Genomic DNA, 16,594 nt, shown 5'->3' with positions numbered 1-16,594 from the left:
GTTACATTCCCACTGATGTAAGAAAACTACTAGGCACTTGGTCTAAGCGTTAAACAAAGCTTTAATCAACTGTTTTACAACATGGAGGTCCAGTTGTGTCCTTCACTAGTTCCTGTTAAGAATGTCCTGAGCAAGCTGGGCCCGTGCCCGAGTATTTATACTCTCCCTGGACAGCGCCACCCGCAGGCCGCTCAGTATTATTTCATAAGTCTTTCTTTCATGAATGACTGATTCATGTCACCCACCATTATGCTTTACTGAAATTCTCATGGAAACAAAAAATTACAATGCAGCAGCACAAAGATTTCATGTGACCACCTTTAAATTTTACTGACATCCTAGTGACCACATCTGCAATACAATAATGTTGTTATTCCTTCACTTCTGAGGCATGACCACTAAAAATAAATTGACTTTTTGTTTCTCTCCTGAAGACGTTGATTCAGGTTATTTGATCATGAGGGGCATCACTACTGATTGTAATCCTTTTCTGACCTAACATCCACATACGCACACCTTCCAGCAGGAGTCACTGGTTAACTGACCTAGCTGATGCCAATTATACCGGTTCCCCTGCCACCCTAGCTACGATCAGCAGACTCAACACGGATTGGGGATCTTGACGTGAGATTCTCCTGATCCTCTCTCATTCCATGCCATTTTGTACACTCTTAAGCAATGTAAACAATATTCTAGGCCAGACAGCAACCTGGAAAGATTCACCCAATAAAGAGCGGGTAATTCCGAAAGTCAATTTAAGCTGGGATTCAAGTTCTTAAATCTCTGGGTTGGGAGTCCAATACTGCTGGAACAACTTGACCACTCATTTGCTATTGTAAAAATAACTCTACAGTTTGGTAGATTACTTACATATTTCCAGAAAAACAGGCAGACAAATGCCTGGGCTTCAAACTCCTCAACTAATTTTGAGAATGCTAAGCACCCTTTGAACTAACAAGGCATGCAAAAAGCATTATTTTTGCTACACTTGGTGAAAAAGTACACTGCTATTAATTAAAAAAAATTCAGAATGAGAGGATCAGTTGAAAAGCTGCATCAAGCACATCTCACTCCAGAAAAACGCTACAATTTCCACCTCACTCTGCTAGTCAAGGGCTGCTGGTCAAGGGTACATACTATTTTGCAATTTCTGAACTTGACACCCTATTCAGACATTCAGCATAGAAATCTTGGAGACAACAAAAGCCACGACAGGTCTGACCTACACCGAATGATTTTTCATGCGCATGCCTGGCCATCTGCCCACAGTGTGGAAACTCGCATTGTTCTTTCTAAACTATACTCCTGGAGACTGAATATCCCACCGATAAGACCATTCAACTCCTCTCACCACAACCCCCTAAGCTCCCCCCTATCCCAGAAAGATCATGAAAACAGAATCCCCAATTACCCATCCAAACAACACAACAATTCCCAACCATAATACAGGCACACATATCCAGTGGCCACTTTGCTCTTATCCTGCCTCCTGCTGGTTAGGTATATAGCCACCTGCCAAGAAAAGAACTCAACCCTTCTTGTGCAGTGATGTCCGAATGTGTACAACTGTCTGTAAACCTGTCTATGTATTTATGAATGCCATGTGACCCTACATATGTCTCAACTGATCTTGATATAGAAATTATAGAATTTTAAAGCACAGGATGGCCATTTGGCCCATCATGCCTATGCCAGGTCTCCAAAAGAGCAATCCACTTAATCTATTTCCATAACCCCTTTCTCAATTTTTTTTCAAATAGTTATCCACTCCCCTTTTGAAAGCTATTGTGAATTCGGATTCCGCCATCGTTCTTGGTAGGGATTCCATGTCCTAATAACTCTCTTCATGAAAAAAATCTCCTAATCTTTCCCTTTATTCTTTGTGATGTTACCGACACACTGATCTGTGTAAATAGTTTTTCATTATTTATCTTATCAAAACTTTTAAAATTTTGCACAGCTCTATCATGGATGTCCTGGAGGGGTCAAGGACAGAATCTATATGGCTAGAGTTAAGAAATAATAGAGGTGCCATTACACTACCAGGTGCATTCTATAGGCCACCAACTAGTGGGAAAAATATGGAGCAGCAAAGTTGCAGAGAAATTAGAGAGAGATGCAAGAGTAGTGATAATGGGGAACTTCAACTATCCTAATATAGACTGGGATAGTAATAGTGTAAAGGGCAGAGAAGGGGAAGAATTTCTGAAGTGTGTTCAGGAGAACTTTCTTGATCAGTATGTTCCCGGCCCAACGAGGAAGGAAGCATTGCTGGATCTGGTGCTGGGGAATGAGGTAGGTCAAGTGGAGCAAGTATAAATAAGGTGAACATTTAGGGAACAGTGATCATAAGGTTTAGATTAGCTATGGAAAAGGACAGGGAGCAATCTAGAGTAAAAATACTTAATTGGAGGAAGGCCAATTTCAGTGGGATGAAAACGGATCCATTCCGGGTAGATTGGCAGCCAAAACTGTAATGGAACAATGGGCCTTTAAAGAGGAAATAGTTCAGGTACAGTCGAGGTACATTCCCACTAGGGGGAAAGATAGGGCAACTAAAGTCAGAGCTCCCTGAATGACAAAAGAGATAGAGAGCAAGATGAAGCAGAAAAAGAGTGCGTATGTCAGATGTCAGGTCGAGAATATATCTGAGAATCAGGCTAAATATAGAAAGTTCGGAGGAGAAGTGAAAAAGAAAACAAAAGGAGCAAAGAGAGGGTATGTGAATAGAATGGCAGCTAATATAAAAGGTAATCCAAAAGTTATTATAGGCATATAAATAGTAAACGGGTAGTAAGAGGAAGGGTGGGGCCAATTCGGGAGCAAAAAGGAGGCCTACGCATGGAGGCAGAGGGTATGGCTGAGGTGCTAAATGAGTACTTTGCATCTGTCTTCACCAAGGAAGAAGATGCTGGCATAGACATAGTGAACGAGGAGGTAGAGGAGACACTGGATGGGATAAAAATTGATAGAGGAGGTACTAGAAAGGCTGGCTGTACTTAAAGCAGATAAGTCACCAGGACCAGATGGGATGCATCCTAGGACGCTGAGGGAAGTGAAGGAAGAAATCGCGGAGGTACTAGACATAATCTTCCAATCCTCCTTAGGAACGGGGGTGGTGCCAGAGGTCTGGAAAACTGCAAATGTTATACCCTTGTTCAAAAAAAAGGGTGTAAAGATAAACCCAGCAACTACAGGCTAGTTAGTTTAACCTCGGTAGTGGGGAAGCTTTTAGAAACAATAATCAGGGACAAAATTAACAGTCACTTGGACAAGTGTGGATTAATTAAGGAAAGCCAGCACGGATTTTTTAAAGGCAAATCGTGTTTAACTAACTTGATTGAGTTTTTTGATGGGGTAACAGAGAGGGTTGATGAGGGCAATGCGGTTGACGTGGTGTACATGGATTTCCAAAAGACATTCGACAAGTGCCACCTAATAGGCTTGCCAGCAAAGTTGAGGCCCATGGAATAAAAGGGACAGTGGCAGCATGGATACAAAATTGGCTAAGTGACAGGAAACAGAGAGTAGTGGTGAACGGTTGTTTTTCGGACTGGAGGAAGGTATACAATGGTGTTCCCCAGGGGTCGGCTCTAGGACCACTGCTTTTCTTGATATATAATAATGACTTGGATGTGGGTGTACAAGGCACAATTTCAAAATTTGCAGATGACACAAAATTTAGAAGTATAGTTAACAGTGAGGAGGATAGTGATAGACTTCAAGAGGACAGAGACAGGCTGGTGGAATGGGCGGACACGTGGCAAATGAAACTTAACACAGAAAAGTGCGAAGTGATACATTTTGGTAGAAAGAATGAGGCGAGGAAATATAAACTAATGGGTACGATTCTGAAGGGGGTGCATGAACAAAGAGACCTGGGGGTATATATGCACAAATCATTGAAGGTGGCAGGGCAGGTTGAGAAAGCAGTTCAAAAAGCTTATGGGCTTCATGAATAGAGGTATAGAGTACTAAAGTGTGGATATTATGATGAACCTGTATAAAATACTGGTTTGGCCGCAACTGGAGTATTGTGTCCAATTCTGGGCACCGCACTTTAGGAAGGATGTGTAGGCTGAAAAGATTTACGAGAATGATTCCAGGGATGAGGGACTTCAGTTAGGTGGATAGACTGGAGAAGCTGGGGTTGTTCTCCTTAGAGCAGAGAAGGTTGAGAGGAGATTTGATCGAGGTGTTCAAAATCATGAGGGGTCTGGACAGCGTAGATAGAGAGAAACTGTTCCCATTGGCAGAAGGGTCGAGAACCAGAGGACACAGATTTAAGGTGATTGGAAGAAGAACCAAAGGCGACATGAGGAAAAAAAATTTTACTCAGCGAGTGGTTAGGTTCTGGAATGCACTGCCTGAAAGGGTGGTGGAGGCAGACTCAATCACGGCTTTCAAAAGGGAATTGGATAAGTACCTGAGGGAAATAAATTTGCAAGGCTACGGGGAAAGGGCGGGGGAGTGGGACTAGCTGAAGTGTTCTTGCAGAGAGCTGGCATGGGCTCGATGGGCCGAATGGCCTTCTTCCTTGCTGTAACCATTCTATGATTCTATGATCAGGTCCCCTCTTAAACTTCTCTGTTCTAAGGAAAAGAACCCAGTGTCTCTAGTCCCTACTCATATCTAAAATTTCTCACCCCTGATATCACCTTAGTAAATCTTTTCTGCATCCACTCAATGAACTTCCCATCTATGTATATTGGAGTGCTGTACGATCTTATATGTACCATGACTTACCCAGATAGATAGGGAGATCCAGGAGCTAATAAGCCGCAAGCGCAAGGCATTCCTGATCTGGAAACAGCAACACAACTTGAGAGCAAGAAAGCAGCTCTACAGACGCTTGAAGGCCGAGGTCCAACAAAAAACTGCCACCTAAAGAACAGATGGTGGGTGGAGAAAGCGCAGGAGATCCAGCAGCTAGCTGACAACCACGACGTGCGTGGATTCTTTAGCGCAGTCAAGACCACCTACGGCCCAAGCACCCAAGGTCCTACCCCACTGCGGGCCAAGAATGGAGAGGTACTCATCAAGGACAGAGAGGCAGTCAGTGCCCACTGGAAGGAGCATTTCGAAGATCTCCTTAACCGCGACTCTGTCTTCGACGCGAGTGTCTTCCGCTCCATCCCGCAGCATGCTACCCGCCACTACCTCAGCACAACCCCAGCCCGGCAGGAGGTTGAAAAGGCCATCCGACAACTGAAGAACAACAAGAGCTCAGGAGCAGATGGGATCCCCGCTGAGGCACTGAAGCATGGCGGAGACGCACTACTGGCGTGAATACATGAACTCATTTCTCTTATTTGGAAGGAGGAGAGCATGCCAGGGGATCTCAGAGACACCGTAACCGTGACCATCTTCAAGAAATGTGACAAGTCCAATTGTGGTAATTACAGAGGAGTTTCTCTGCTGTCTGCCACAAGGAAAGTCATCGTAAGAATCCTCCTCAATCGCCTTCTCCCAGTGGCTGAAGAGCTCCTCCGAGAGTCGCAATGCAGATTCCGCCCACTAAGGGGCACAATGGACATGATCTTCACCGCGTGTCAAATACAAGAGAAATTCAGGGAACAGCACCAACCGCTGTACATGGCCTTCTTTGACCTCACAAAGGCCTTCGACACTGTCAACCGTGAGAGATTATGGACTGTCCTCCTCAAATTCGGCTGCCCTCAAAAGTTTGTCACCATCCTCCACCTGCTTCACGACGATATGCATGCCGTGATCCTGACCAATGGATCCACCAGACCCAATTCACGTACGGACCGGGGTCAAGCAAGGCTGTGTCATCGCACCAACGCTCTTCTCGATCTTCCTTGCTGCAATGCTCCAGCTCACCCTCAGTAAGCTCCCCGCTGGAGTGGAGCTAATCTACAGAATAAACAGGAAACTGTTCAACCTCCGTCGTCTCCAGTCCAGATCCAAGGTTGTCCCATCCACTGTCATCGAATTACAGTATGCAGACAACGCTTGCGTCTGCGCACACTCGGAGGTCGAACTCCAAACCATCGTCAACACCTTCACCGAAGCGTACGAGAGCATGGGCCTTACACTAAACATCTGTAAGACAAAGGTCCTCTACCAAACTGCCCCTGCCACTCAGTACTGCCCCCCGATCATCAAAATCCACGACGAGGCCTTGGACAACGTGGACCACTTTCCATACCTCGGGAGCCTACTGTCAACAAGGGCAGATGTCGATGATGAAGTCCAACACCGCCTTCAGTGTGCCAGTGCAGCCTTCAGTCACCTGAGGAAGAGAGTGTTTGAAGACCAGGACCTCAAACCCAGCACCAAGCTCATGGTCTACAGAGTAGTAGTGATACCCGCCCTCCTGTATGCTTCAGAGACATGGACCATGTACAGCAGGCACCTCAAAGCACTGGAGAGGTACCACCAACACTGCCTCCGCAAGATCCTGCAAATCCATTGGCAGGATAGGCGCACCAATATCAGTGTTCTCGCTCAGGCCAACATCCCCAGCATCGAAGCTTTGGCCACGTTCGATCAGCTCCGATGGACAGGCCACATCATCCGCATGCCCGATACGAGACTCCCAAAACAAGCTCTACTCAGAGCTGCGACACGGCAGGAGAGCCCAAGGTGGGCAGAGGAAACGCTTCCAGGACACCCTCAACACCTCCTTGAAAAAGTGCTACATCCCCTCCGACACCTGGGAATCCCTGGCCCAAGACCGCTCAAAGTGGAGGAGAAGCATCCGGGAAGGCACCAAACACCTCGAGTCTCTTCGCCGGGAGCAAGCGTAAGCCAAGCGCAAACAGCGCAAGGAGCGCACGTCAGCCCAAGCACCCCACCCACCCGCCCCTTCAACCACCATCTGCCCCACCTGTGACAGAGACTGTAGGTCCCGCATTGGGACTCATCAGCCACCTGAGAACTCACTTTTAATGTGGAAGCAAGTCATCCTTGGTTCCGAGGGACTGCCTAAGAAGAAGATTGTATTTATATCTTGAGTATGCCTAAGTGTTTTTTTAAAACAAACACTTTTATAATTAATATGTTACTGTGGTGTTGCCCACAGCCGATTTGATTCTCACTGTAGTTGCAATTGCAGAGATAGAAAAGCAACCACTTTGCCATTTTACAATGAATTCATAGTTAATTTCAGAAACATACCAGATCAAATCGACAGGCATTAGTTGCTGCCACTTATCCTAAGGATTTAAGTCTGAATACTACATAGTTCATACAATGCCACTGATTTACAACAAAAGAATGAATCAAGTTCCATTTTTACTACACAGGAATCTGGAATTTTTACCAATGTTTTGGGAAAAGAGTTCTATGATTCTATTTTTTTCTTGAAAATTAAACATGATGGTGGGAATTTTAACTCCCCAAAACAGGTTGGTATGGGTCGGGTGGGATGTAAAACTGTTAAAAATCTCAAACCCGACCCCAACCTGGCCACTTAGGCAGAACGATGGCAGCCGACCAACCCGCTCCCAGGAGGCGGGCTGGTCATTTAACTATTATAATGAGGCAGCGTGTCTCAGATTTAATCTCCTTTTTAAATTTCACCGTGCAGCTAAAGGGAGGCGAGGACTGCTGGATCCAGCAGATAAGTGCCTTTCAAATGCCTTCCACTTACCTGCTTCCCCCTCCCCCCCCCCCCCCTCGCCCCGCAATCGAACACCCACCCGCAGCCACGATCTCCCGCTGAGACGACCACTCTGATCTCTCCCCCCCACCACCACCACCGCCCCCCCCCCCCGGCAGCTCTGATCTCCCCTGCCTTAGGACTTTTCAATCCCTCCCTCGGTGACCACCGTCGCTCCCCCCCCCCCTCCTGATGTCTCTCTGGCCCCCGCCTTAGGACTTTTTGATCCCTCCCTCTGTGCCCACCGTCGCTCCCCCCCCTCCTGATGTCTCTCCGGCCCCCCAATCTCTCCCTCCCTCCACTTCACTCCCAGGCTACAGCCTGGTGCTGTGGGCCTTCTTGCCCGACAACCTCTCAATCTGGCTAGCTGGGGCCGGGAAACAGAGACAAAAAATGTTAATCGGGCCCTGCCGTTAAATTTGGCAGGGCGTGAGGGAGACTCGTTCTTCCGGGTTTCCCAACCGCAAAACAGCTCACACCTCCCACCTCCAAGTTAATATCGGGGCCAATGTGACTAGCTCTTGATAGAAATAATACTTTGGTTTTCCTACATCACACCAACAATAAAATTCCTGTGTAAGTGGGTTTACACTGTATTAGCAAGGACAGTTGTTATATTATCTTCTTGAAGGAAATACTTTTTCCACGTATATGCCTTTAGCAGGATGAATCTGAAATGCTCTTCCAGACTACAGATATCATTCCTTTTTAGCATGGCTTTCTATACATCACCTACCTTTTTTCCTCTCGTAGCTCCATCTCAGTGCGCTGTACCTCTTGTTCCAGTTTCCTTCCCCATGCATATGTTCTCCAGGCCTGGAAAGCTTGGAGCTGGCTCGTCCAATCAAACAAGGCCTTGGCTTTCCCCATTTTAATCCTGCGTTCCAGAACCAGTTTATACCAGGTTGAAAAATGTTTCTGCAGACACTAGATTTAAAATGGTAAATATTAGTTCACTGACACTTTTATCAGGTTTAAAAATATGATGGAGCCCTCTTCAGATCATTACGTCAGATAAGGGGTCGATTTCAGGTGGATGATGATATAGAAGTATCCTTGAAAGCTCAACTGGCAAGCGCATTGCCTAGAATGTAACTGAGCCGTATAGTGCTAGAAGGTCTGAGGTTTGATCCTTTGTCTGTGCGAGTTAGTTTATCTTAGCTGGGTGGCATTAAGGATACAGGTAGACTACCCTTTATCCGGACTTCCGAAAACCGAAACCCTCTAAAAACCGAAGGTTTTTTCGGTCAGCGTAAGTCGTGCGCACGACATGACCAGAGTGGCGCACGACTTACAGGTCTAGCCGGATAAGGGATAGTGTAGCATTTTTCCGCACTTCTGAAAACCGAAATCGCTCAGCGTAAGTGTACCAGCCTTTATCCGCACATCCGAAACCAGAAAACCTCTGAAAGCCGAAAGTGGAGCAAAGCATGACTTCTGAAAACCGAAATGCGCACGACCACGACCCCCGCCAACCCCCACCCCGACCCCCCGGCCGAACCCGACCCCCGACCCCCCCGCCGTACCCCACCCCCGCCGAACCCCACCCAATTTCGGATAAGAGATAGTGTACCAGCCTTTATCCACACATCCGAAACCAGAAAACCTCTGAAAGCCGAAAGTGGCGCAAAGCATGACCCGACGCTGCCGATGCTTGACCCACGCAGGTGTTATGCTGCTCTGTGTGATATTTGCTGCTCTGTGTGATATTTGCTGCTCTCTTAGATATTTGCTGCTCTCTTAGATATTTGCTGCTCTCTTAGATATTTGCTGGCTTTTAACAATTTGTGAAAATGCTAAAAAGAGCTGCAGATACCCCAATGGGTAACAGTGAGAAGCAGAGAAGGAAGCATCGCTCATTATCGATATCGCAGAAAGTGGAGTTATTGCAGAAGCTTGATCGTGGTGTGTCTGTGCGACATCTTACTGAAGAATATGGTGTGGGAAGTACCACCGTATATGACTTAAAGAAACAGAAAGACAAGTTGTTGAAATTTTACACTGACAGTGATGACCATAAACTAATGAAAATTAGGAAAACATTGCATAGGGCAAAAAATGAAGATCTTGACCGTGTGCTGATTGAGTGGATTCGACAACGCAGAGGTGAACGTGTGCCACTGACTGGTTTGATGGTCATGAAGCAAGCTAGAATATACCATGAAGAACTGAACATTGAAGTTGAGTGTGAATATTCAGAAGGTTGGCTGCATAAATTTAAGAAGCGTCATGGTATAAAATATCTGAAAATCTGTGGTGAAAAAGCTTCTGCTGATCATGAAGCAGCTGAAAATTACATAGATGAGTTTGCAAAAATAATATCGGATGAAAACCTCGGTCCTGAACAAATTTACAATGCTGATGAAACAGCTCTGTTCTGGCGCTACGTTCCTAGAAAAACATTAGCAACGGCTGATGAGAGTGCACCAGCAGGTTTTAAGGATGCTAAGGACAGGTTGACTGTTCTTGGGTGTGCCAATGCTGCAGGCACACACAAGTTAAAGTTGGTAGTGATTGGAAAAAGCCAACATCCGAGATGTTTGAAAGGTGTATGCAATTTACCTGTGCATTATTATGCGAGCAGGAAAGCATGGGTAACCAGAGGAATATTTTCTCACTGGTTCAATAACCACTTCGTACCAGCGACACGAGCTCATTGCAGGCAAGTTGGACTGGAAGAAAACTGCAAAATGTTATTGTTCCTGGACAACTGCTCCGCACATCCCCCTCCTGAACTTCTTGTGAAAAGTTATGTTTTCGGCATTAACTTTCCCCCTAATGTGACATCTTTAATACAGCCTTGTGACCAAGGAATTTTACGCTCCATGAAGAGCAAGTATAAAGACGTTTTTTTGAACTCTATGCTTGATGCAATCAACAGAGGCAAAGGAATCCAAAGCTTCCTGAAAGAATTCAATGTTAAGGATGCCATTTATGCAGTTGCTAATGCTTGGAACGATGTTGACAAACCAACATTAACAAATGCTTGGCACAGACTTTGGCCTTCAACGATGTTTCATGAAGATGGACCTGCAGATGACGAGTTTGAAGGATTTCCTGTCAGTCAGGAGAAGATGATGATATCAAACCTCCTCACTTACGCCAAAGGTTTATCATCCGAAAGTGTAAATACGTTAGAGGAAGCTGACATCGAAGAAGTGCTGAACATTGACAATGATGCACCTGTTGTGAATTCATTGAGTGATGGGGAAATTGCTGAAATGGTGTTAAATAAAGACAAGCATGAGGACAGTAGTGATGATGATGATGACATTGTGAACACAGGTGAAAAAATCCCCATAGACGATATGGTGACAATGTGTGATCAGTTAATTGCTGGCCTTGAAAAACGTGCATTTATCAGTGAGCAAGAGATTATGCAAGTTTACTCAATTAAAGAGAGACTGCTTAGACAGAAACCAATGTTAATGAGACAGATGACACTGGAAGAAGTCTTTAAAAAGGCCGTCTGTCGTAGTCATGCTTCATCACTTGAGAATCCTGTTCCTGGCCCATCTTCAGATGTCCAACTCCAACCTGATGACAATGATGCCAACACTGATGTACCCTCTTCTCCAAGATCCTCAAGCCAGATGTAATGCTGCTTCATCACTTGAGAATCCTGTTCCTGGCCCATCTTCAGATGTCCAACTCCAACCTGATGACAATACTGATGTACCATCTTCTCCAAGATCCTCAAGCCAGATGTAATGTACCTTTATTGCATGTTTATGTACAGGTATTTAGCTTAGTTTGTACCTGTACATGTTTGAAGTTTTACTGAATGTTTTCCTTACAAATAAACTGTACTACAGTATTTATCCCTGTAACTACAGTATTTATAGTCGTTATTTTCGGATAAGGGATAGTGTATCCTTTATCCGCACTCCCGAAAACCGAATTACCTCTGAAAACCGAAGTGTTTTCGCGCACCTTCCGAAATCCGAAATTTTCCTAAAACCGAAACACGGCTGGTCCCGAGGTTTTCGGATAAAGGATAGTCTACCTGTACTACAATTGGTCATACTGCTTAGGATCATACATGAAGAATACATCAGGTGAGGACAGCAATAGGCTTGTCTGGGATGCCCCAATATCTTGCGATTGATTTAACTATCGACACTAATTGTCTGGGCTCAAACATTAAGAGCTACCACTAGCATGAGTTACCCATACAGTAGCACAAGTCCCTGGAAATGCACCCAAATTACCATTCTTCATATGTGTGCCCAAAATAGTGAGAGCTGGCTGGCAATTGGTCCCTGAAGGGAGCTTCACAGTCAAATCTGATCTTGTGCACACAAGTCCAGTAAGAGCCCTACTGCTACCCCAGGCAAGATTAGCTAACAATATAGACCAGGATTGAACCTGGAGAATACAGTACATGGAAAACCTGCATGATCATCTTTCAGTTGTGAGGGTGGGATAGCGAGATGGCAGAATTAATGAGTGGCCCATAACCTGGTACTGTATCGAAGAGGTCTTGGTGTATCGGTGTGAGACTATTGTATCCAACACTGTTGAATACTCACCTAACTGATAATAACAAGGATGAGATAACTTGTGCCCTCTCAGAGGCAGCCTTCAGTGCTAACTACTGGCTAGCCTGGAACATAGTGATGGACTCCTATAGAAAAATGTGCAGTAGAGACACGAACCCATGATGAGTACACTAACACTTCACTTATCTAAAAGTATTGTAGTGTTGCTAGGATAGTAGCCTGGTCCCTAGCCTAGCCATTTTTTTAGACTATTAATTTTCACTCACCCGGAGCTGGTAAGCTTTAATCCTGGCTTCAACTTCCTGCATCATCCAAAGATGCTCAATCTTGTGATGTTCCTGATCCTGCTGCTCCTGTAATTCCATCAGTGCTTGCTTGGCTTTTTCATGAATCAAGAGTTGCCGTTTTTTCTCCTTTTCCAGATGCTCTCGTTCACTGTGAAACAAAACCTGCACTGAATTAGATGGATAATTTTAAAGGATTCCTTGCTGTTTTTTAATGACTAAGTCAATGCACATCTTTAACCCTTAGAGTGCTGCTGAGATAAGCCATTCAAAGGCTAGCACTTCCTTTTTGATGCTGGAAAACTGCATGAAATGTTCCTATGGTTATGTTGTAAAGGAAAAAGCCATATTTCAGAAAAACACACCATCATATGAACAGAATTCTGATTTTATTAATACATGATATACTGGGTTTAAAAATCTAAAGTCTCAACGACACAGGCTGTGTCAATACAGGCTTCTGAGATAAGATGAAGTGTTAACACACAAGCTTTTGAAAGGGGAATGGGATATTGACCAAGAAACAATGGCCCTATTGAAGCAAACCATTGGTGCTTCCAGAAAGTCTAAGCTTTAGAAGAAACACAATACATCACCCAGTTTAAAGTGTTATAAACTAACACTCAGGGAAACAGAAACTTAGAACATTAAACAACCATATGCCTTCATAATATCACATCAAATGAAGCAAGCAGACATGACGTCTGTGGTACAACCATCTGAGATAGCTAGAAAACAAGTAAATACTCAGTTGAAGTGTTTTTGATTTACATGTTGTAAAAGATACCTACAGGACACTTTGAAAATATAACTTCAATAGATGACACCAAGCAATCACATGGTTTTGTATTGAAAATGGAATAGTTAGTAGACACGACGTCTGTTTTCAAATAGCTAGGTAATTTTAGAATTGAATGGAAGACCTTCGATAAAAATGGCATCAAATAGATACATAAGTTATTACCATTTTATGATACGTTTTGAACACCTAAACAACAGACAGAAGTCTGCAAGCTAACAGTTGAATTGGCAGTAAGTATAGGGAAAAGTCAACAGGAAGATGACTAGAGATAATTAGCTTACACCAGCAGAAAACTTCAAAGGATAAACCACTAAAAAAAGGTATAAAAATAGAGCTTTTCAGATAGACAGTCAGAAGTTGCTGGAAAGGGGCAAAGCGATTCCATCAACTTCAGAGGCACGCTCTGTAAGTTTTTAACTCTGAGTCTCGGGGATCAAGGTACTTTTAATTTGATTTTGGTGGATATTCTGGATTAGAATTAAGAATAAGAAATGTAAAAATGTACGAAGTTAAGAGTTGAGAATAAGAATCTGAGGATAAGAAATGTAAGCTATTTGTTTTTGAACTGTTAAAGTTGCGATTGACTCACAAGCTGTTAACTGTATGTTGGCTCTTAAATAAATCTATATATTTTTAGAATTGTCTCAAGTAGTATTTCTGTATCAAACTTGCAAACTCAATTTCTGTACACTCTTTTGTAAGGAGTTGCAGAATTCTGGGAGGGGTTTCCGGACCCTCATAATGTCTGGAAGGTTACAGTCTAGTTAAACTTATTAAAAGTGCTATCCGGAGGACGGTAACATCTTCACGTCGTTCCTTTCCTTTAGGGAGAGATAGTCTGAACCTTTAGACCCAATTAAGCGTCTTATAGAATTCGGCTAGCTCTAACTTTAGTTGAAGGTGAACGTCTGGGGAATACGTCTGATCTAGGGTAGCCCGAAAAGGGCTAGGTCTAGTAATCATCCCTTCAATGGCCCAGAAATTCGGGTCCCAACGTGTGAGTACGCACGGGGTACTCACACGTGGACCCGATGGAAGTGCCGGTTTCTTGGATGCAATGCGCATGCGCGGGAAACCGGCACTTCCGTTCCTCTGAACGAAGGGGTTCAGAGGTCGAACGCGTTCGCGCGGGAGTCTGCGCATGCGCTTTGAACTTACGTTTTTTTTTTTTTTTTACAGGTTTTTCCGTGAGGGTAAGTCTTTAGATTTTAGAAATGTAAAAACCAGGTGTAAGGCCTGCATTTTAAAAGGTAAGTGGTCAATTAATTAAAATTAAAACATTTTTTCCACAGGTTTATTATTTTTAAATACTTTAAAGCAAGGTAAGTTTATTTTTAGCCCTGTTTTTTTATAAAATTATTTTTTTCAAAAATTTAAATTATTGTTTAAAATAGTTATTTAATGTAATTTATAGTTTATTTAAAAAGTGTGATGATTTTTTTAAATTTATTTGAAGGTTTACTACTATTTTGGGGCCGGATTATTCACAAGTTTAGACAGGTCTTCCTGTCAATCTTATGAATGGGCTTTTCCCTCCTCCGATTGGCTGCCCATGATCCCAGGGGACGCATCGCACTAACTACGCTCCTGGGACACGCAAGCACAGCGCGCCGGCAGCTGGGCCAGGCCCCGGAGAGGAATTCCACGGGGCCCTAGAGCTCAACTGCCGGCGCGCAAGGTAAGTGCAGGTCGGGGGCTTGCACCCGCGGGAAGCCCCCGACCCGAATTTCTGGGCCATTGTCTTCTAGGTCTTAACTTGGTGAAAGCCAAACTTTGGAAGCAGGCTACAGCTCATCGTAGGCCAGTTTTCATGATGTGGTCCCTGGATGCACCAAAGAAACAATATTTTTTTTTAATGAAAATGCTGGAATGAGTTTTTCACTTAGAAGTAAAAAGAGCACGGGAAGTCAAGAGAATGAGGCGAAAGGCAAGCAGAAGCAAAACGTTTACTTTTTTAGAATTCTTTGTGTCTACTCTAAACATGAGCAACTTAATTTGTGTTACAGTATTACGTTTTTTTTCCCCAACAGCCATTGAAAGGGTGGGGGTAGGTATAATTTCCTAATATTCTGAATGGAAAGACAAGACCAAGTCCTAATTCCAGGAATGATTTTTTTTAGATTTAATTTCCTTTCCTCCTCCCTCAGAATAATACTGGATTAATGAAACTACTAAAGTGCTTTAAGTAGTTACTTGACTGATTTACCAACTTACAGCTGCTTTGCTTCTCCCATTATGTATCTCTTTTCCATCATTTCTTTCCGTAACTGCACCATTTCTTTTTTAATATGTTCTTCCTCTTTCTTGGCCTGTAAAGCTTTTTTCCTATCTTCCTCCTGAAGCAGTTGCTGAGCTTTAGCATGAGCAAATTTCTTCATGGTTTTCTCCTGCTTCTGTTGCTCCAACTTAGCCTGCCTTTTCAGATGATTCTCTTTCACCTTTAAAATATAGATTAGTATGATTAGTTCCTTTGGCCTAAAAATTCGGTTGCTTTGCAACTCCCGTTAACGCCTCCCACAGAATTCAGCGGGAGGTATGGTTAGCGCCCCGCGGCGATGATATCATCGCCGTGCGCAGCTCCCCGGCCGCGATCTTCGGTAGCGCCCCCTGACTTACCGCTGGACACTATGTCTGATGGGGTCAGGGGGGCCTACCTGTGACCGGGGCGGCGCTAATTAAAGGAGGTGCTGGGCGGCCATTTTTGTTGCTGGCCGCCTGCCAACACCTGCCCCCGTTGCCGTCCCTGGCCTCCTGACCAGCCCCACCACGGAGTGCCGGCTGCGCAAGAGAAGAGCTGGGCTCTTTTGTCGGCACTCCGATCCCTGGTGGCCCAGCTGGGCCCTGGGTCGCGCTGCACAAGGCCCCTCCCCTTTAAGAAGGGGAGGAAGGCCTGCAGTACTGCTGCACGACATGCTGCAGTGCCCGATATTCCCTCACAGCGCCCCAAGAGGGAGGCGGGGCGCTTCCAGTAGCACCCCGCCTCCCTCTTGGGGCACTACCGATGAATTTCAGCCGCGGGGTGCTAATTTTTTCTGGGCGCTAAAAGTAGCGCCCCGGCGAAGTTAGCGTCCCAAAGGGGGCGCGACTCAATTTTCCCCTCTTTGAATCTACATCACATTCAAGAAGCTTCAGATTTTTTTAAATGTACCTTTTGTTGAATTTAAGTCCCACAGGTAATTTTTTCCCCATGAAAATCAAAAATTTAAGTCACCAAAAATACTTAAAAGCACCAGTTTCATTCAAAGTATATTCAAATTAATTCCATGATTGTGTGCAGTAAACAAGGTGATTTTCTTGTAGTTCCACAACATATTGGCTATGGATTTTAATTCTCCACATCAAAGTTCACATAAATGCAAGTAAAGTTATGATTATAATA

The 16,594-nt window shown here is 44.4% G+C and overlaps 1 protein-coding gene across 1 annotated transcript in view; it reads right to left on the bottom strand.

The window, feature by feature from the left end:
- ccdc191 (coiled-coil domain containing 191) overlaps positions 1-16,594 on the bottom strand; it is a 73,342-nt gene that overhangs the window by 39,274 nt on the left and 17,474 nt on the right. The window contains exons 6-8 of the mRNA XM_086006239.1: positions 15,430-15,653; positions 12,396-12,564; positions 8,364-8,554 (exon numbers count right to left, since the gene is read on the bottom strand). Coding sequence (XP_085862365.1) covers positions 8,364-8,554; positions 12,396-12,564; positions 15,430-15,653 — 584 coding nt within the window. The remainder of the gene's footprint in view (positions 1-8,363; positions 8,555-12,395; positions 12,565-15,429; positions 15,654-16,594) is intronic.

This window comes from Somniosus microcephalus, chromosome 14, assembly GCF_052327205.1.
Source record: "Somniosus microcephalus isolate GS21.2 chromosome 14, FLI_Smic_1.0, whole genome shotgun sequence".
NCBI classification, from domain to species: domain Eukaryota; kingdom Metazoa; phylum Chordata; class Chondrichthyes; order Squaliformes; family Somniosidae; genus Somniosus; species Somniosus microcephalus.
The sequence above is the reverse complement of the archived record's forward strand: the minus strand, read 5'-3'. Positions and strand labels throughout refer to the sequence as shown.